Source organism: Microcaecilia unicolor, chromosome 3 (assembly GCF_901765095.1).
Source record: "Microcaecilia unicolor chromosome 3, aMicUni1.1, whole genome shotgun sequence".
In the NCBI taxonomy this organism is placed as follows: domain Eukaryota; kingdom Metazoa; phylum Chordata; class Amphibia; order Gymnophiona; family Siphonopidae; genus Microcaecilia; species Microcaecilia unicolor.
Window position 1 is genome coordinate 347,908,328 of NC_044033.1, and position 22,554 is coordinate 347,930,881.

The 22,554-nt window shown below is 44.3% G+C and overlaps 1 protein-coding gene across 1 annotated transcript in view; it reads right to left on the minus strand.

The window, feature by feature from the left end:
• The window catches only part of MTHFD1L (methylenetetrahydrofolate dehydrogenase (NADP+ dependent) 1 like), a gene marked incomplete at its 5' end in the record, with an annotated part of 452,100 nt that extends 435,447 nt beyond the window's left edge, over positions 1-16,653 (minus strand). The window contains 2 exon segments of the mRNA XM_030195103.1: positions 15,284-15,337; positions 16,618-16,653. Of these exon segments, the coding sequence (XP_030050963.1) occupies positions 15,284-15,337; positions 16,618-16,653 (90 nt within the window).
• Between the last annotated feature and the right edge of the window lie 5,901 nt (positions 16,654-22,554).

Below are 22,554 nucleotides of genomic sequence, written 5' to 3' on the forward strand. Positions count from 1 at the left end.
CTCTTCCTCTACTCTTTTCCCCTCTTCACCCTCTTGCTAAGGTGGCCACGCCTGGGGAGCTCAGGCCAGCCCTGCAAGAGCACCTTCAGGAGGTCCATCAGCACAATAGTCGGTTGCGGAAACCAAGAAGGTTTGATAACAGGAGATAGAATGATGTTACAAGGCTGAAGACGGTCTCCACCTACTCCACCCCAAGAAGGTTTTAATTCTCCCCAATGCAGCAAATCGCTGTCATCTTGTTACACCCCTCAGCCCACATAATGGGCTCATGCCATCTCCTGTTATGAAACTTCCTTGGTGGAAACACACACCGAGGCAGGTATCAGAAATCATGTGTATGTATTATGTGGCAAGGGGATAACTATGACTTATCTATGCCAGGAAGCTTGATAACAGTGGTATTTCTCCCCAGTCCAGGCATTTGGGTACACAAATGACCTAACTAGGCGTGTTAGAAGTGGTGTGCACATACAAGGGTCTGGTCTACTTCAACTACTCAGTTTTCATGGCTAGGCCTACGGCTGGCACAACATTCCAGTTACAATGTGGGAATGGTGTATAGTCATGGTGCAGCTGATATGCTACCAAGGGGTGAGGAAGTGGTATCTGTGGCCCAGAAACTGGGTGTGTCACTAAAACACATTGTATAGCCACAATTATTGAACCAGAGTCATCATAGTTTGGATAGTGTGTTCTGGGGGGGGGGGGGAGAGGGGCAACGGTTGTGTGCAACACAGGGATCATTCTGGATGTGGATAGATACGGTAGTGGGGAATATCCTGTAAGTGTATCTGGCGAGCAGCCACCTGGACAGTTTCCCCCCCCCCCCCCCCCCCCCGGGATAATTACCACCCAGGACTTTTCCTCCCCCTCCCCCCCCCCCCCCCATTTCCCACCCTCTCTATTCATTTTTTTTTTTTCCTTTGTCTTCATTCTTGAATTGCATCTTTTTTTTGTTTTCCCGAGTGAATTCCCATGAGTCCTGGCAGATTAGTAACGTTTCAGATGCTGACAGGATCGGGTGCATCACTGACAGGGAGGTACATTTGTGCAGCAGATGTACACATAGGAAGTATAAAAATGGAGTAACTTTTCATAGAGTAGTATTTTGTTATAATTCGTAATCAGTGTGTCATTTTGAGGGGCTGATTATAGGGACACCTCACATGTGTTGTGCTCAACATTCAGAGTTTCTATTTATTTACTTCTATCCCACATTAAACATGTATAAGGTTGAAAGCTGGGAGCATTTAAAATCTATTTTTTCCTGTTCCTACATTTTCTGTTTAGTGGCAGACAGGATGTAGTTTGGAAGGGGGGTGTGGGGAGGCATTGCCACCCCCCCCCCAAACAAACAGCATATCTGGAAGGGGAAAGGGATGTGTAAAAGGTAATGTTTGGGGGGCACTGCCTCCCCAAATGCTCTAGAAAGGGAAAGGTGACGAGATTGTCTTAGTGCGTTTTTTTTTTTGGGGGGGGGGTGGAGATTGCTGGTTGGCTTTGTAGATGGTAAGAGGTAGCTGGGAGGGGATGTAGTTGCCTACATGGGAGTAGGGGCTTGGGGGGCAGGGGGAGTGGGGGAGTGGCTTGTGGATGATGTTAGCTAGCTGTGGAAATAAGAGAGAATGTAAGGTAGAGGAGGGAAGAAAAAGTTAGAAAAAGTAAGGCAAACATACACAGATAGGGTGATGTCAAGGTTGGGACGAGGAGAGAGTGTGAGAAACTGGGTAGAGAGGTGAGCTGCTGGCTCTATATTTCTGCCACCAGCCGGAAATGGTACTAAAGGGCCTGAATTACTGATCTTAGAATGGGAGCACAGCCTTACTAAATAAGACACTAAAGAAGTCACAGTTAAGCTTCAAAGGGCATCTCTGCCCCTTCTCCACACCACTCTTCAGTTTCAGTAGGTACAGGAAAAGATGTAAAAGATCTCAGCCACAGAGTCCCCTGAATTTAAAAAAAAAAAAAATTATATTATATATATATATATATATATATATATATATATATATATATATATAATTTAAATCACATTTCAAATCCATATCCTTCTAATGTCTAGAATCAGATGACCACACCCACCTGCACCAGATTCAAGCCACCCTACCCAAACACCCATCTAAAACACCATGATTTTACTGCTTTGTGGAAACGTAAATATTCCCCTTCCCTTTGAATTTCCAATGGGACCCAATTCCACAAATATGGGCCAGTATAAGCAAACACTCATCCCCTTGTGAACTGCAGCTTAACTCAGGTAAGGCAAATAAGTCTGAGACGATCATAATGGGTGGGATGGTACACAGAAAGATAGACAATCTTTCATATATACTGGATAGCCCTGATACAGATATGAATCACACACAAAATACTTTGAATTCCATGTTGAACACTACTAGGAGTCAATGCAGATCCTCCAGTAATGGGGGACCCCATGGGTCATATTCTTTTCATGTAAAATCACTGGCTGCAGCTGGTTGAAATTATGTGGTCTAGCTAAAGGTCCTTTCTCAAAAGGCCCCATGAAAACTATTACAACAACCCAGCAGTTAGGCCACACCCAGTCAGTCAATCAGATTTTCAAGACATCCACAATGAATATACATGAGAGAGACTTGTACGCTTTGCCTTCATTATATGGAAATCTCTCTCGTATGTATTCTGAAAACCTGACTGGCTGGGTGTAGCCCAAGGACAGGGTTGAGAACCACTGCAATAGTTTAATTTTAAGGTGACAAACACATGAACCAAAATTCCAAACTCGGGTCCTAGGATGAACGTCCTCAACCACCTTAAATGCTTCACAAATACAAAAAACTTCATCACCCCACTGGAGAGTTTAGGAGAGGTTGGCCCCTTAATCCCCCCAGTGTTTATCATTATCAATCCTAAAAGCAATACCAGACAAGAATAATGGGCTCTGTGACAGCATTCAAAATCAAACAGATATTTTTTCTAAAATGGGTAACAAAAACACAAATATGCCGGCATGTTCTGAAATACTGGTACATAACGCATTTATGCCACCATGTTGTGCACACTAATATTTAAGATGTTTAAGTTTCTAAAATAGATGTAGCTGGTGCATTTCTTCATGTTTTTTTTAATAGCTTTTATTGAGAAATGCAGCAAATCACAACAGTAAATAGCCTGCCTAGGCACAATACCAACCACAAACATAGCAAAACATAGCTCAACAAGTATCCTCTCACTGGCAAGCTATACATATGTTATTTAAATCCCCTTCCCCCAACAACTTCCCCTCTCCCCCCCCCCCCCCCCCCCCCTGAAACTCCCTTCCCATATCCTCAACAGTCTTTATACGAGAAGAAGGGAGGAATCCAGATAGGCAGACCATTTCACATATGTGTCCCAGGCCCTATGGTACGATAGGAGATGTCCAGTTCGTATGGCTGTTAACTTAGACATCAGATGAATATGATCCAATTTATGTAATACCACTGAGAGACCAGGTAATGCCGTCTGCTTCCAAGTCGCGGCCATCTTCATGTATTTTAAAACAGGCTCTATGTCAGCAAATTGTTTTCTAAAATACTAGCAGAACTTGAAATGTCGCAACCTGGATGTCTCAATTCTAGATTTGTGTCTACACATTTAAACAAAAAACAAAACAAGAACACCTCACCAACTCTTTTAGCTACCATTTGTCAATTTTCATGCTTTAGAAGTTTTGTTATCTTATGGAGAAGGAGATATTATACACATTGTATCCAAAGAAATACTGTGACAAGCAATATTCAACAACTGTTATCACCTAAACATTTCTCACCTATATATTTGGTCTGCACCATTCATTGACCACATTCCCACACTACCACTCTACACCATCTCCTCCTTGTCATCTATGTAAGCTCCTTTGAGCAGGGACCGTCCTTCTTGGTTTATTTTGTACAGCGCTGCGTAACCCTAGTAGCGCTCTAGAAATGTTAAGTAGTAGTAGTATGGCAGTGTGTAGGGAACTTGGGGGAGGGGGGCTCGGAACACCTAATGTTTGTATGTTCAGAGCACCCCTCTGAATAATGAAACAAGGGTTACCTGTAAATTTATTTCATCTCCACTAATTATTCTGTGTACTGTTTTCAATCCTTGCTAACTAGATCAGGCTGCAGGGTGGCCTTTTGAAATTGTGCAAGGACAGCCAAGTGACCCACACTCCTAACTAGACTGGATCCAAAATCATTTTTACGCATTTAGTGTGATTTGTTGGGCAAGCGAGGGGAGAAGGGGAAATGGACCTTTTACTGAGACAGATGTGTGGGTGGGAGACTGTTACAAGATCTTGGGGAGGGAGGTACATCATGAGAATAGAAAAAAAAACCTGTTTTTTCTGTATTTTTGCTGACCAATGTTAAGGTCATGTCTAGGGCAAGATACTGTACAAACAGGTTAAGAATTTATTGATTGTGAACTTTGTTACAAGCTTTTAGAAGGTAAGTACATGCATATAGAATGGTCCAATGTAATTAAGAATAATATAAATCCAAATATCCTAAAGTTATCGTTGGATCAAGATTTCCTGTGTTTCATATAGTGAAAAGGGAAAGTTGGAACAGTATGCTAGCACAACCACAGGTCAGTTGGTATATAGTTTGGACATGTGATACAAAAAAAAACTGCTGAAATAGCATGAGGAGAGGGGCATGGAATCTGTGACAGAAGTTATGGTGGGAGAGAAGTTTCTAGTAGGTGGATGACGATAGCATGACATTGGGGCTCATTTTCAAAGCACTTAGACTTACAAAGTTCCATAGGTTACTATGGAAGTTTGTAAGTCTAAGTGCTTTGAAAATATGCCCCTTTGTGACTCAGAGTCAGGTGGCGTAACTGCTATTCTAATAATTAGGGTATGAACTCATAATTGATACAAGTCAGATGGGAAATAGGAAGGTAGATGATTGGTTAGTGGGATGTACTAAGATGGTAATTCGTTTCTGGATTATTATATAACTAGTGGGAAAGGCCCGTTTCTGGCGGTGATGAAACGGGCCCTAGCCAGCACCGGACTCCCTTCCCCTCCCCTTACGCTTGTCTCCCTGGTGGTCTAGAGGTACCTGTTCAGTCGGGGCAGGAAAGAAAGAGCCCCCTCTTTCCTGCCTGTAGCGGTGCTGCTTGGTTCCTTGCTGCATCGTGTTGGATTCCGGCTGTCGGCGTTTAAAAATGGCCGCCATGAGTTGAAGTCTCGCGAGTCAGCTTCAATTCTCGGCGGCCATTTTGATTCGCCAAGAGCCGGACTCAGACACGATGCAGCCGGGCAGCTAGCAGCAGTGCTGCGGGCAGGATAGCTGGGTTTCCTTCGTTCCTGGCCGAGCGAACAGGTACCGCTAGACCACCAGGGATATTGGCGTAAGGGGATGGGAGGTGACAGGGGGGTGGGGAAGGTGTTGAGGGGAAGAGTGTGTTACCGGGGGTGGGCCGGTACCTTCAAAGGGGCGGGGCAATGTGTTGAAAGGGGCCGGGGTGCTGGTCACGTCGGCGTTTGCAGCTGGGATTTGTTGGAAGGGGAGGAGTAGGGAAACACGCGCACTGCTCTCCGTTCATTGATTTGCCTTTTTTTCGTGTCCTGCCCTCGACGTCATCACGTGTGACGTGAGGGTGGGGCCTGCCGACATGGTGAGTGTTGTGGCTTCACCACCATGAAGTTACGAATCTGTGTGTGAGTGCCTGCAGTGACGTCAGTGTTCTCAGAACGTTGAGGGTGCGTTTTATTATAGTAGATATGTATTGTATAAATTTGAGTGACAGACTAGTGTTCGGGGGGGGGGGGGGGGCTTCCTTGTTCCCAAGGCAGTGAACTGGCTTGGAGACAAGGGGGTCTCTCTAATCATTTCTTTTCTATATTTCAGACTTGCATTAGCCTCTGCTTGAGCTACTATTCACTTGTTTCCAGAATAAACTTTTCTTTTTATTTCACTTCTGAGTATTATTTGTTTTATTAGTGTAAGAAACAAAACCAAAAACGTGGGTGATCCAGAAGTAATCTGTTGGAGTTTAGCTAATGGGGGTGATGAATGTGTGATAATCGTAAGCAGACCCAAACAAGTACAAGCTACTTATAATAAATATACTAGTACATACAACATACTAATATTCAATTGGAAGAGTATCAACCTCAATAAATATTTCAGATACAAAAAAATAGTCTATAAATTCAGACTGTATACATCTGAATTCAGCGATATCACTAATTCTTTTTAAGTACGTTATAAAAATTCTTTGTATCAACCTCAATAAATATTTCAGATACAAAAAAATAGTCTATAAATTCAGACTGTATACATCTGAATTCAGCGATATCACTAATTCTTTTTAAGTACGTTATAAAAATTCTTTGTTTCCTCCTAGGTCTCCCCTACCCCTGAGCTCCGTAATCATTGCTCCCTTGAAAAAAAAGTGTGTTTTTAAAAATGGCCCCAGCACAAAACCAGCCACATTGGTTGAGGAGGTAAATCTAAGGCTGGCCTCCTCTCATGTGTCTGCATGAACAGGAAAGGCGTGTGCTACAACTCTATAGCAATACTAATTGGATACTGCCAAGCAAAATCTGTCTCACCAAGAGCTGATAAACCAGAAGAGATTTACCAATTCCCATGTAATTGAAGTTTAATTCTTTTTTAAGCCTCATCAAGGTTGAAGATCTAAGCACAAAGTTTAAGCAAATTTCCAGATTATGACCTGAAATTTTGGACTACAAGTCACATTCTCCATTGTCTCCTTCAAAAGGAAGATTTTATGAGATTGGGATTCAGGCAGGATTATATTCACTCCTCTTATATGGGTACATCCTGGAAAGTAGCCTCTATGAGCTCTGGGTGGAGCTGCTCTTATTTTCAATATAAAGTCAGAGTAAAACCCAAGTCGCTACATCATATAACATACGTCAAGCAAGCTCCACTTGCAAATTTTGAGTAAACACAAGAGAGAAAAGAAGACCCAGTTCTGATCATGGTGGTATCGAATTTGAATGGTAATGCTTATGACTTCCTATGCACTGTGACCAAAAACACAACTATTACCAACAATTCCTGCACAACAGAAAAACACCAATTGTAGTGCAGTCAAGTCTGATCTTGGAAGATTATGTAAGCAAATCAAGACTGATACACAACAGGGAGAACACACACATTTCAGATGTGAAAAGTATCTTTTCACATCTGAAACGTGTGTGCTTTCCCTATTGTGTATCAGTCTTGATATGCTTACATAATCTTCCAGGATCAGATTTGACTGCACTAAATATTTTTTTAATTAAATAAAAAGCAAAACACCTCTCTTTAAAAAAAGGCTGCTAATTTAAAGATTCATAAGGAAAACTTCTTAGAAGCATCTGCATTTTTATTATAATACAATATCATTAAACTAAGCACATCTTGAAATCTAACATCACAAAAAGATGAGAATGGCCAGTATCAGGATTTACTGAAGCATGCTTTACTGCTGTTCAGCACCAAGGTCTGGACAGCTCCTTGGTAGACTGACACCCACAACCAAAACTCTCGCATAATTATTTTAACTGCATCACAAATAAATACTCTCAAAAATAAAATAAAGATATGCTAGCTCAAGACTGTTCCAAGTGCTCCTCTTCTGTTCCCAACACTGCTCTGAGGCAGTGGTTAACTCAATCTATCCCCAACAGCTTAGAGGTTCCTTACTGACCAAGCATAACTGGAAGCAGGAAAGTGTATTTTCAACAAAGCCTGCCCCATATCCCTCTCCCTTCATCCATTTGAGCTACCTGATAACATATCCATTTCAACAGACCTAGGAATCAGTAACAATGTGTATGATACACCAATGGGAACATGTGGAGGCAGAACAACTGAAAGGCAAGCAGCGGACACAGAAAGAAAAGGAAAGGGCAACTTTGTCAACCTAGTAAAGTTTCTGTGAGAGCTGGATATACCAAGCTCTGAAAAGGGCAGCAAGCTATCCCTGGACAGAGTAAGTAGAGCCAGTAAGTATCCTGGAAAGGAGAGTACTGGGGAGGAGGGGGAGAAAATTGGCAAAAAGCACAAAATAATACCACTGTGTTATTTGTTAGCCAGCCTGCGAAGCAAAAAAAAAAAAAAAAAAAAAGACGCCGAGTTCACACATAAGCAGAAGCAAAAGAGCACACACAGGTGTATGTTGGTGTGTCTTGTCAGAAACAGAAAGAAAAGACAATGCAAGTGTAAGTCAGAGTGCTGGTTTTAATAAGCACACACATCCTCCCTCTCCAATCATTTTTAGGTCTATATGTGGCACGATCTACACATCCAGTTGATAGTTATTAGCAAGTGACAGTTGAGATGCAGAACAAATTCCAGTTGATTCTCCTTCTGTTAATCACGTTTAAATAAAGCAAAGCTACTCACCTGTAGCAGGTGTTCGGAGGACAGCAGGCCAACTATTCTCACAGCTGGGTGACGTCATCCAACGGAGGCTGGTGCAGACACTGACTAGTGAGATTAACTTACAACTTTCTACCAGCATCCCACCGCGCATGTGCTGGTGCCTTCCCGCTTGACATGCGAGCACGGGTTCCTCAGTCATTCTAAAAAAGCTAAAAAATAGAACTACAAGGAGAGGTAGTAGGGTATGCGAGAATACTTGGCCTGCTGTTCTCGAACACCTACTACAGGTAACTTTGCTTTCTCCGAGGATAAGGTGGTTGTATTCTCTCACAGCTGGGAATCCCTAGCTACCAGGCTCACCAAAAACAACAATGCTAATAGGGGCTCGAAACATCAAGGCCTGAAAATCAATTAACCTGAAACTATTAATAAACTAGTTGTAAAGGTGTAGCTTGGAACTAAAGAAAACTAGGCATGGGAGGGGGGGTGGAGTTGAATTCTAGACACCAAACAAATTCTTCAGGACTGCCTGCTTGAATCAACTGTCATATCAGGTATTCTGCTCAAGGCAGTAATAAGATGTGAACGTGTCATCCAGCTTTAGAGCGCAGATTCTGTGCAAAAATACAGAATTCTGCACATATTAAGTGCTCATCAGTCTCACCGAATTTCAGCAGGAGTATGTTCTATAGCCAATCTCCAAAAGCCTTTAGAGCATTTCAAATGGCCCTCACCTCAAAGAGGTTCATATGGAGATCTGTTTCCTGAGCAGATCAAGTTTTCCTGGGTGTGAAGCCCATCAACATGATCTCCCCATCTCAGGTTGGATGCATCCATTGTTAGCACCTTCTGAGAAGGTGGAATTTGGAATGCTAGTCCAACAGTCAAATTCATTCACATTTTCCACTAGAAAAGGGCACGAGTCAACTCTGGAATAATGTGGATGACATCTGCTAGATTCCCAGCCACCTGAGCCCACTAGAAAGCTAGGGTCCACTTGGTCTCTCTAAAATAGAGACATGCCAAGGGAATGATATGAACTGTTGAAGCCAAGGGGCCCATTAATCTCAACATTTGCCAAGCTGTAATCTGCTTGCTGCTTCAGACTTGCGAGGCGAGTATTGATAAGGTCTCTTGCTCTCGCTTGTGGAAGGAAAACCCGAGCTTCCAATGTTTTGAGCAGGGCTCCTATGTACTCCAATCGCTGGACCGGGAGAAGGTGGGACTTGGACTAGTTTATGACGAACTCTAAGAGCTGCAACATCTGCACAATTAGGCACATGGACTCCAACGCCCCTCCTGCGATGTGCTCTTGACCAGCCAATCGTCCAGATACGGAAACACACACTCCCAGTCTGCGCATATATGCCGCAACTACGACTAGACACTTGGTGAATACCCTGGGAGCTGACAATAGGCCAAATGGCAGAACGTGGCACTGGTGGTGGTATTTCCCTTTTCTGAAATCTGAGATACCTCCTATGACTGGTAAGTATCAAAATGCGGGTATAGGCATCCTTTACATCCAGAAAGCACAGCCAATCATTTTCCAGAACCATGGGGAGAAAGGTGCCCAGGGAAATTATCCTGAACTTTTCTTTGACCAGGAATTTGTTAAGTGCCTTAGGTCTAGGATGGAATGAAATCCCCGTCTTTTTGGACACAAGTACCTGGAACAGAATCCCTTCCTTTGGTAGTATGGGTTTGACTACATTGGTCTGTAGAAGGGTGGAGATTTCCTCTACAAGCACCTGCTTGTGCCAAGACCCGATGTACAATGCTCTCAGTGGGCAATTTGGTAGCCTTTAATGCCAATCCAAGACAATCAAGAGACTACTTGAAGAACCCACTGGTCAGAGGTTACAATGGGCCACATGTGTTGGTAAAAATTCAGCCTCCCCTCTATCGGTAAACCATCCAGGATGGTTACTTTGAGTGTGGCTATACTCTCCTGGAGCCAGTCAAAAGCGTATTCCATGCTTCAACTGGGGAGCCGGCTGGGCCTCTGAGGGCGGGACTGGAGAAGATGAGAACACTGGGCCAGAAGCTCTGTTGGAGCCAGTCAAAAGCTCATCCCATGCTTCAACTGGGGAGCCAGCTGGGCTTCTGAGGGCAGTACTGGCGAGGCTGAGAACACTGGGCCTGGGGGTTCTGGACAAAAGAAGATGGTGGCAGAAACCTACGCCTTTGAGCAGCAGGGTCACTGCTTAGGCCCACTAGAAAATCTCCGAGAGGAAGAGGTCGCAGCTGAAGGGTGCCAGGACATGGTTTGGATAGTATCAGTATGTTTCTTTAACAGGTCAGTGATTCTGAAAACACACTGGTGGATGTTTCTTGCCAAAGTGACATCTCGTCTGAACCGCTGGTTGTAGATCAGAGACACGCAGCCATGAGAGTCTATGCAATCCCACACCCATGGCGGAGAGTCTGGACACTATGTCAAAAGAGTCGTAGGCACCCCTGACCAGATACTTTCTACACTCCAGCTGCTTAGTAGCCAACTGGTGAAACTCTGCAGCCTGCTCCTGTGAGACAGCATCCGCAAGACTTAGTGTACAGCGGACCAAAGACTGTTTAGAGCTGGTAGGATGCAGGCAACGAGCATTGAGACCTGAAAAGCTTTTCTCCCAAACAAGTCTAGTGTCCAAGTCTCTCTACCTAGGGATGCACAGGCATGAGTCCTGGAGCTCCTAGCTCGTTTGATGGCAGATTTGACTACCAAAGAGTGGTGTGGCAGTTGAGTCCTCTCAAATCCAGGAGCCTTCGGGATACGATACTGCATATCCACCTTCTTAGGTACAACCTGCACTGAAAGGGGAGATTCCCAGTTCTTGATCAGTGCATCTTTAAGGATACGGTGTAATGGTACTGTGACCCCCTTCCTTAGGAGGAGACTCATAGCACAGGACAGTTAACATTTCTGCCCTGGGCTCTTCCTCCATTTCTAACTTAAACAGGATGGTAGAAGCCTTCTCACTGACAAAACCAGAGAAAGAGACCCTCAGGTGGAGATTTACCTCTCTCTTAAGGTGGAGGGGATCAAGATATCCCATAAGATTCCTCCTCCGAGAATGAGAGTCTTCCGAGTCCCACGAACGGTCCCATTCAAACTCCTCACTGTATTCAGCCCAGGCTGAGTGAGTCTGTGCCTGCCTCAGCTCGGTGGAACCATGTCCACACCCTGAGGAGCACCAAGGTACAGCCCTACCCTCAGACTCCAGGGAAGCTTCCTCCCCTGCTGTTGAGATCAGTACAGTATGTGTCGATGTCAACACCCTTTGAGGAGCTAGCGTTGAGGATCTCTGTACTGGCATGGATGGAGCCTCAGGAAAAATATGAGGCTGATCTGCAGCTGGCTCAAGCACCCTCAATGCATGAGCAGTTTGCAGCTGCAGCATCTGTGCCAGTTCCTCCCTGAGCATGGCTCGGAACAGTTCACTGAAGGTAAGCATCGGCAAAGGCAGGGGAGCGAGGCAGCTTGAGAAGGTGTCTGTGCCAGACCGATAGTGGGTACCTAGCTGCCTGGAGACTTCAGCACCAGCTTCCAAAGAGGAGGAGCTCTCCTCCCGGTGCTGACCTTTCTTGGGCACCAGTGATGTCAATGTCCCAGTGCTCCCAGCACCACGTATCATGAGGACCGATGCTTATGCTTCTTGGGCTTCCCCCGATGTTCAACACTGTTGTCTTTTTAGTGCAGAAAAGGATATCATCAAACCCGTATGTGCCCTCAGCGTCAGGTCCAATGCTGACCAGTCCCGGGGTCTACTCTCAGCGCCCGATGTCGAGAGATGTGGTGCCATCAAGGTCAATGCTTCCGGTGCTGATGTCGACGCACAGGTCTTCGAGGAACCAAAAAAAAGTCTCTCCTGTGTCCTCAACTGCATTTTCAAAAGAGAGAGAACAAGAGTTAGGCTCATAGTTAGGTCCAAGGCACCCCATGCACCAAGAGTGCGGGTCTGTCAAGGAAATCACCGGATTATATTGGGCGCACCTTTTGAAGCCACTGGGTGTCTTCTAGGACATTGAGAAAAGAATCGTGGCCAAATTAAACTCCTCAGTTGTGAACAATAAAAGGGCAGCCTAATAAAAGCTCCAGCCTAAACGGGCCTAGTAATTCATGAAAAAGAAATTAAACCTTAAGAGCCGGGGAAAAAACACTACTAAAATTAAAAGGAAACAAAAATAAAAAATGAAAAACAGTCAAAAAAGGATTAAAATACCTGCACGGGAAAGCACTGTGAATGACAGAGAAAATACACACGGAGGAGAACATGAGAATGCGTCCTCCCTGAGGAACCCGTTGCTCGTGCATGGGCACATGCACGAGCACAGGTTCCTCAGGGAGGATGCGTGCAGCACCAGCACATGCTCAGTGGGACGCTGCTAGAAAGCTCTGTTAATCTTGCTAGTTAGCGTCCACACCATGATCCGTCGGATGACATCACCCACCTGTGAGAATACAATGGCCTGCTTGTCCTCTGAGAAATTACTTTAGGTTAAAATCACTGCCATTTGTTCAAGATTCTTGATAAAATCTTGTGCAGGTAAGTTTGAAAATGTATAAAATTGATCATTCTACCTCAACCAGGAGCAAGCTAAGATTTTCACTACTACTACTACTACTATTTAGCATTTCTATAGCGCTACAAGGCATACGCAGCACTGCACAAACATAGAAGAAAGACAGTCCCTGCTCAAAGAGCTTACAATCTAATAGACAAAAAATAAATAAAGTAAGCAAATCAAATCAATTAATGTGAACGGGAAGGAAGAGAGGAGGGTAGGTGGAGGCGAGTGGTTACGAGTCAAAAAGCAATGTTAAAGAGGTGGGCTTTCAGTCTAGATTTAAAGGTGGCCAAGGACGGGGCAAGACTTAGGGGCTCAGGAAGTTTATTCCAGGCGTAGGGTGCAGCGAGACAGAAGGCACGAAGTCTGGAGTTGGCAGTAGTGGAGAAGGGAACAGATAAGAAGGATTTATCCATGGAGCGGAGTGCACGGGAAGGGGTGTAGGGAAGGACGAGTGTGGAGAGATACTGGGGAGCAGCAGAGTGAATACATTTTCACAACTTTCCTTCCTGATGCACCACGGAGAACTTCAATAAGGAACATAGAAAAGACAACATTTAAATGTGTCGGACCAGCATTATGGAACAGCTTACCTCTGGAACTGAGAAGTGTAAAAGAATTCTTGAAGCTATGTAAACCATGGGTTTTCACTACTGTCTTACTATTACAGGAGGAATGTGGATGAACTAACATGCAACACTTAGTTTATTAGTATTGTTGATATTTAGGCAGCAATTCTATAAAAATTGGTGCCTCAGTTTTGTAGCAGCATCTTGGCAACAAGATTCCATTACAGAATACTAGCTTAAGTCAGCTTTAGCACTTGGGTGCTAAATTATAGTGATAGTGCCTAGTACACACAGTCGTATTTTCAAAGCACTTAGGACTTACAAAGTTACATAGGGGGTCTTTTACTAAGGCTTACTGGCGTTTTAGCGTGTCCTAAAAATAGGCACGCGCTAAAACGTTAGAGATGCCAATGGGCGTCTCTAGCATTTAGCACGCACCTATTTTTAACACGCACTAAAATGCCAGCGTGCCTTAGTAAAGACCCCCATACTAACCTATGGAACTCTGTAAGTCTAAGTGCTTTGAAAAACAGCCCTATAGGCACTGTCAATTAATGGCACCTTTTGAATGCTTAAGTGGCTAGATGTCAGTTTACAGACTTCTTATTGTTTATGACAAACCATCTTGGGTGCTGAAGGAAGATGGTATACAAAATGCAATAAATGACTTGTCTTATAAGGAAGGAAATTCCCTATCCCTGTTCCCTCCTTTTCCCAGCCCAGGCTCCCCATATTATGTCTTCAGATGATAACACACTGCTGAATTAATAGGATTAGAAGAGGAGAAGAAGAATTTGTTTACAGACAAGTGTATTCATTGATATCTATACTTTACGCTGTTTAATAAATTGTTTAAACTAATCATTCGTAGACTGCTTAGCTAGCATTCCCAAGTAGCTAGTACATACACACAAGCTTTATGAAAAAGACAAACAATTACACATGCACACAATACAATACAGGTAAAGAATCAAGAACACTATAATAAAACAAAAATAGATGAAGCCAGGATATAATGTGTATTTCTTTACTCTCCAAACCATAGGAAGGGGAAAACAAAACAAATTGAGGCTTTCTAGCACGGCAGCAGCTAGGACTCTTTACACCTCCTAAGGAATATCAAACAAGCAAAACTATGGAAGAGATTAAGGTATTTACCACCTTTAAAGCACTACTCCTTTCAGCTTGAAATCTGCCAACAAGGAGTGCTGGGGGAAAACACAGAGTCTGTCATGAAAATATATCTTCAAAGTTTGTAATAGCTCTAGAAAACACTTATACAGGCCAATATTCAAGGCCAGGGAATGTAACTAGCTAATCTGTGTATTTTCAAATATCATACAGAGAGATTTTTGGTCTGATACTATCCAAGCAGCCTGATACTATACTATCCATATAAGAAAGCAGTGGAGGGGATGGAGCAGAGGAAAAAGCAAGCCATGAAATTATCTGTATACTGGTATATTCAGCTGCTATCCGGGTAACAAACATTTAAATTTAGGTCCACTAAATAGCGGACCTAAACAGAGTGTATCAGCGTGGTGACCGAACAATCCAAATATTCAGCACCACTGAATATCTGGATTACATTAAATGCAGCATCAGCATTTAACTGGTCACCATGCTGGCTGAATATTGATCCCCCTATAATTTTTCCAGGGTGCAACGAACAGCCAGGTCCATGTGAGTCAGGACTTCCTTGTTTGACTTGAGAAAAAAAAAAAAAAAAAACTTTAAAATGTGGTGTAGTAGCCAATGAAGTGTGCATGGTGGGAAAACCAAATACGTCTTTACCTCCTCATCACTGCTGTCTCGTGGAAGGCAAATATGAATGACATTCAGACCGATCTGCCAACAAATTTAAAAAATAAAAAAAGTTATTTTTTTGGTAAAGAAATCCTTGCTGCACTATGGTTCCTCTCATGCCCAATCACTAAGGGCCCTGTTTACCAAGCCGTGTTAGCATTTTTAACAGCGTGTTAAACCATGTATGCGCGTTAAACAGTGTACACGCCTACAATATCCCTATAGGCGCCTACACGGTTAGCACGCTCACTAATTGTAGGCGTGTTAAAAACGCTAACGCGCCTAGGTAAACAGGGCCCTAAGAGTGTTTTTCAATGCCTGCATAGTTAACTGCTTATTCAAATGGCTGTATCAACATCAGATCTTCAACAGTCCCCACTGTCATACAAATGAAGAACGGTATATTTGGTTTATGGGCCCCAACTTCTTACTCATATATTCTTTCAGACAACAGCTATATTAATATGGCAGTATCAGTAACGCAAACTTCGTCATCGGTACACACCCGATTCGTATACTATAAACAAACATATGTATAGTATACGAATATTACTATGGCAGTATCGTCATCGTCATACCCGATTCGTGTACTATACATAAACTTATATAAGTTTATGTATAGTATACGAATCGGGTGTACCAATGACGAAGTTTGCGTTACTGATACTGCCATATTAATATAGTGTTGGCAGTAGACGCTACTGAGGTACCCCTAACGAAATTGAATGTAGTTGTGTTAATATGAAGAAGAGGGAATGAATGTGTGTCACTGAAGCTGTTGTCTGAAAGAATATATGAGTAAGAAGTTGGGTCCCATAAACCAACTATACCGTTCTTCATTTGCATAGTTAACTGAGCATAACGTCACCTCCAAAGGAAGAGGCAGAACTGGGATATATGAAGTAACCGAAAATGTCTCACAAAAAAAGAAGCACTAAAAATGTCAACCATTAATTTTGTTTTTGTTTGTTTCTGCTAGCCCCATTACAAATCCCTCCTCAAATTTTTACCCTCTGCCCCCCCCCCCACCCCAGTTAAATTTTTATGTACACTCATCCGCTAAAAGGTTTTTGCTTGTTTTTCCAATCACATTTACTTAATCCCTTTGCTCCTGCATTTTCTATCTTCTTTTAGTATGGCTCTTTAGAGAGTCAACATTTGGCATTTTCAAGAATGACGCCCATCCCACTGGTTTGGGATTTCTGGAAAATCAGCTTCTAGAAATAATGCAGACTTCTCAATAGATACCACATACCAAAACAAATTCAAGTTAGGTCAACTACAGTCAATAGGCTACCAGGTGGGACATTCACACACATCACCTCTCTGCAAAGCTTCTGGTTGTTTCCAACATCTGGTCATCATCGCCCGCCTTTTCGGGGGGGGGGGGGGGGGGGGGGGGGGGGGGAGAGAAAAAAAAAAAGAAGATAATTCCTAAAGCATCCAAGTAGCAAATATTAGCATAGCAAGGTAAAAGTAGTGTTATCAGAAAAGTCAAAAGTTATTTGGAGTCCATGTGCGTGCAACAACTACGGAAATGTTAACTTGAACAGACAAGGCACGAACTACCAATGTGCAAACCTTAGGGACCCTTTTACTAAACTGCTCTATAAAGTGGTCTGGCACTAGTGTGAGAACGTGAAATTGGCCCATGTTGGGCCTTTTTTTTTTTTTTTACTGCAGCAGGTACAAAGCTTTTTGTTTTTTTTTTTTGTTTTTTTTAAATGGGGGCAGTAAATGGCCGTGCACTATATAAAAGTAGTGCATGCTTATTTACTGCCCGAGCCCTTACCACCACCTATTTACTTGGCTGGCAAGGCTCACGGCGCTATCGTGAGGTAATCAGGCATGTGAACAGCAATGTGGCCACAAACACCGGGAACACCGCCCACGGTAGAAAATAGAAATAATTTTCTACCAAGGGCAACAACACCACGCAAACTTCAGAATTACCACGGGTGCCTGCACTACCCTGAAGTAGCGCAGATTTTGCATGCACCTACCCACGCGGTAGCCCTACTGTGGCTTAGTAAATGGGCCCCTTAGTTTGTTAAGATAAAGTACACAACAAATCCGAGATTTTTGCAGAAGCAGTTAGGGAGTGTACTACAATGTACAAAATATGTCAGACTGATATTAAATGTATCCATTGGGAAATACAGGAGAAATAATATCTCACAAATTTTTATTCATTTGCTGATAGAAGAGACATTAATTGGGTGCTTTGTAAGCATTGTAGAAAGAAGTCTATACATCTCATATTTTGAACAAGGGAAAAAAAATGTTACTCTATAACTTTTGCTCAAAACTCTCAGAGTCACAAAAAAAGGATAAAGCCTCAGAATAAAAAGTGGCATCAATGCACACTACCCACAAATCTCAATCACTAGCTAAAAATCTTTCCATAAAGTCCATAAACCAGTAGCGTACCGAGGGCGGGGCGGTGGTACGCCCAGGGCGCATGCTGCTGGGGGGGGGGGGGGGGGGATGAAGGGAGCAGACGCGCAACTGTCAGCTCCAACAGTTCCCTGCTCCCTCTGATTTTACTTCCTGTTCCAGGGCAGAAGGAGCAGGGAACCGGCGGAGCCGACAGCCGCGTCGCTGCTCCCAGCACCTCAGCAGGTAAGAGCAATGCACCGGGGGGAGGGGGTGCACGGCAGCGACCACCCTGGGTGGCAGCCAACTAAAGAATACCACTGCCATAAAAATGTAAATAATCTTGTTTACAAAGGGCTCTGTTAACTAAACGCATTGTAGGCTCACAAACTTTTTAACATGCCTAAAATTAACACGATAACGAAACGTGTAATTAGACTCTGGAATTCGTTGCCGGAGAACGTGGTACGGGCGGTTAGCTTGACGGAGTTTAAAAAGGGGTTAGATAGATTCCTAAAGGACAAGTCCATAGACCGCTATTAAATGGACTTGGAAAATTCCGCATTTTTAGGTATAACTTGTCTGGAATGTTTTTTACGTTTGGGGAGCGTGCCAGGTGCCCTTGACCTGGATTGGCCACTGTCGGTGACAGGATGCTGGGCTAGATGGATCTTTGGTCTTTCCCAGTATGGCACTACTTATGTACTTATGTAGAGACACCCATAGAAATACAATGGGTGTATCGTTAGTGCGCGTTAAAAAGTTTAGCATGCCTACAGTGCGGCTTAGTAAACAGGGCCCATAGTGAGTAAAGTGAAAACTCAAAACTTAAGCAGGATTCTTTGATATCAAGTTGATGCAAATTCAGCACACATTAAGATAAGCAGACAGGTGGTAAATCAATGGGGGGGGGGGGAGAAAAGGAGTGAGAATGTCTGCTCAGAGTAGGGGGGATAAATAAAACTGCTGGGGAAAGGTTCATACAAAGGTTTGTGGTTCTACCATGAACCCACTACAGGAAAATTGTTGTGGCATGAGCATGCAAGTTAATGCAGTGTTAAAAGAGCAACATTAATTTAGCTGCTCAGTATTCTGCATCAACTTTCTTGTCAGTGCCTGAGTGCAGACTGGCTCAGGCACTGACAGGAATCTACTATAATAAAACGCAGCCTCAATGTTCTGAGGACACTGACGTCACTGAAGTCACTCACACACCGGTTCGTGGTTTCATGGTGGTGAAGCCACACAACATCTTCATGCCCCGCCCTCGCGTCACACGTGACGACGTTGAGGGCGGAACACCAAAACAAATTAACGCATGGTGAGAAGTAGGGAACTCCTCCTTTCCAACAAATCCCAGCGCCGCCGACGTGCAGGATGAACCCGGCCCCTTTCGCCCACATAGCCCCGCCCCTTACAACTTACCGCCCCGCCCACAGTAGCACACCGCTTAACCTCACCACCATCCCTCCCCCCCTGTCACCTCCCCTCCCCTTACGCGGGTCTCCTGGGTGTCTAGAGGTACCTGTTTTGGTCGGGCCAGGAAAGAAAGAGCCCCCTCTTTCCCTCCCGTACCGGTGGCTCCTTGCTGCATCGTGTGGGAGTCCGGCTCTCGGCATTTGAAAATGGCCGCCGAGACTTCAACTCTCGGCGGCCATTTTGAAACGTCCGAGAGCCGGACTCCCACACGATGCAAGCTACCACCCACCGCTACGGCAGGAAACAGGGGCTCTTTCTTTCCTGCCCCGACCGAACAGGTACCATACAGGGGAGGGGAAGGGAGTCCCGTGCCCGCTAGCACCGCTTTCATCGGCGCCAGAAACAGGCCATTTTACTAGTGTTAAATAAAACACATGCTGCAGCATGTCACAGCTCCTTATCCCCAACCCTGGTGTAAAGTTAAAATAAAGTTTTTTTTTTTTTAAAAAAACCTCATGCTGCAGCATGTCACAGCCCCTCCCTTCCAAACCTTAAAAAAAAAAAAATCCTCAGTATCTAGTGGACCCCTCTCCGCACGCCTCACAAAAAGCCCTAGTGGTCCAGTGGGCCCCCAATCCCCTCGGCACCACTCCCAATCCCCCAAACTTAGAAAAAGTACTGGTGATCCACTGAACACCTCTGGCCTGGACCGGACCCCATCCTCCTCCTCTGAAGTCATCCTGGTGGCCTAGCGGTGCCATCCCCCACCCACACCCCTCCATACCTCTGGTAGGAGGGCAAGGGGGATACCTATTCCTCCTTCCTTTTGGCACAGTCACTTTTAAAATGGCACTGCTCCATCCCACCCATTGCATCCTGGGATGAACTGGACACTGCCCAACTACATAAGGGAGAAACTCTCCTATATGGTAGTTAGGCCCTGCCCAGTGCACCCCAGCATGCATGGGCGGGGCATTACCATTTAAAAATGACAGCACCCAGAAGCAGGACAATGGGCCTGGCCAGGGGTCCTATTAATCACTAGGGCTTTTTCTAAGGTTAGGGGGCATCGAGGGAGTCAGAGGCTACTGGACCACTGCCAAGGAGAGGTCGCATGTGGCTCCTGGCTCACAAGACCACATCCAACTTGGCTGCCATGGAGACGAGAACTTGAACCTAATCCCAGACCTGGGGTGTCGGCTTCCACAGGAGACTCCAGCTGCCCCTGGAGCCATGAGCTGCCAGTAGTGACACCATCCCTGCCCGCATATTGAAATGCATGCCCAGGTACTCCAGCGACTGCGAAAGAAAGCATTTTGGCAAATTGATCACCCAGCCTAATGAACACTCTGTCTGTTGCCTTGATACTCTCTCTCTCTTCGTAGGACGGTGCTCAAATGAGCCAATCGTCCAGACAGCGGTGCACCTGAACCCCCTCCTTCCGAAGCACCACCGGAATGACCACCATGACCTTTGAGAAGGTTCTGGACGCCATAGTGAGCCCAAATAGCATTGCCTGAAACTGCCAGTGCTGACCAAGCACAGCAACCAAAGAAAGCTTTATTTATTTGTTGCATTTGTATCCCACATTTTCCCACCTATTTGCAGGCTCAATGTGGCTTACAATAATACCGTGATGGCGATCGCCAATTCCGGTATGAGAAATACAGAGTGGTAATTGTATTAGGGATCAATAAGTGATAAAGTACATTGGATATGAAATACAGAATGGTACTTGCATTAAGGATCAATAAGTATATTGGGTAGTCAAGGAGGAAGGATTAAGGTCCAGTTCTTATATGAGTTTCGTTGTGTTGTGGGGTTCCGGTGTTTAGGTTGGGTCATTATGGTATGCCTTTTTGAACAAATTGTTTTTTTAATAATTTCCAAAAGATTGTTAGGGGGTTTGATGAGGGGGTCAAATGCGGGTGTACAGATATGCCTCTTTCAGGTAGAAAGCAGTCAAAAATTCCCCTGGTTGCACTGCAACATGAATGAGCACAAAGTTACCATTCTGAAGTGGCGAATCCATAAGGCCTTGTTTACTGCCTTCAGGTCCATTACAGGACAGAGAGCTCCACCCTTTTTGGGCACCACAAAGTAAATGGAGTAACAACTGAGGCCACAATCTGGGACCTCAACCCCTATCCAGGCTCAACAGGGACCTGTTGGACAGGCTAGGAGCCAGATCAATCCAGAGTTGAACAGTTATGACCCTCCACCTGCTAGATAGACAGAATACTGAAGAGAAGCTGGCTGCACATGACCGCATATAGCTATCTCTGAAGTTCTCTATCTTCATCTGCTGGTACAGCGACTGTCACAAAACGCCTAGCTACCCGCCTGGGGTTACCCCACGGCCACTTAGAGGGTCTATCCCTAGCATAGCTCAGGTCTGCCTGCAACTGCTGCTTGTATTCTACACTAGCACCCTCCTCCCACCGACTGGGTCACAACTGCCTCTGGGCAAGTCTCCCGCTCTCAAATTATCCCCAGTGATTTCTAGGTTACTGGGGCCACTCCCAGTGGTCCCACAGTTCCCAGAAAGCACTCACAGACCCAATATTCAAACCACCAGGATTCTTTATCAGTCTAGATGGCAGAATGAACAAACAATTGTGTTTATTCTCATAAAAATATTGAACAGTGGCCAAAAATGTGCAAATAGCAAACAGTAACAAGTAACTGAAAAACTGATAAATTATAACAAACATCTGCATACTACCTAAACAGTACCAGGGAAGGTCAGGACATATCTGTTCACAGAGCTTCAGCAAAAACTCTCTCTCTCCTTCTCCCTGGCTGAAACTGAAACAATAGCCAGCCACTGCGAGGTAATTTCAAAACTCCACGCCAATCAGAGCCCAGAACAGTCAAGTTTCAAATAAGAACTGGTTACATCACTACAAGCACTTCCTATTATCTGTGTGCCCAAATAAAGAAAGAAAAATCAGTCCTCTGAAACAGCTTTAAAGCATAAATATGCAGCATCTGCTGGCCAAACAGGAGAAATACACTTTAGGACATAATGAAAACAGGAAAATATCCAACACATTTTACAGGCTTAAAACACACTGTTTCTTCACAGGGACATAACCCACAAGTCTCTGGATTGATCTGTGGGCATTATGGAAGTGAGGATTTCTGCATCTCCTTGGAGAAATTTAAAAAAACAAGAACAAAAACTTGGGGGTAAGGAAATAAGGAGAGAAGGGAAATCCTTGACAGTTATGAATGAAGGCTCTCGGCATAAGGATCCCCAGCCCATGTTCTGACTAAGCTGAAAGACCAAAAGAGCCGGAAGAAACTTTTGTGTTAAAAAAACACACACACACAGGGGCCAAAACAGTAAAATTTATTTTATTTTTGTTACATTTGTACCCCGCGCTTTCCCACTCATGGCAGGCTCAATGCGGGTTACATATTGTATACAGGTACTTATTTTGTACCTGGGGCAATGGAGG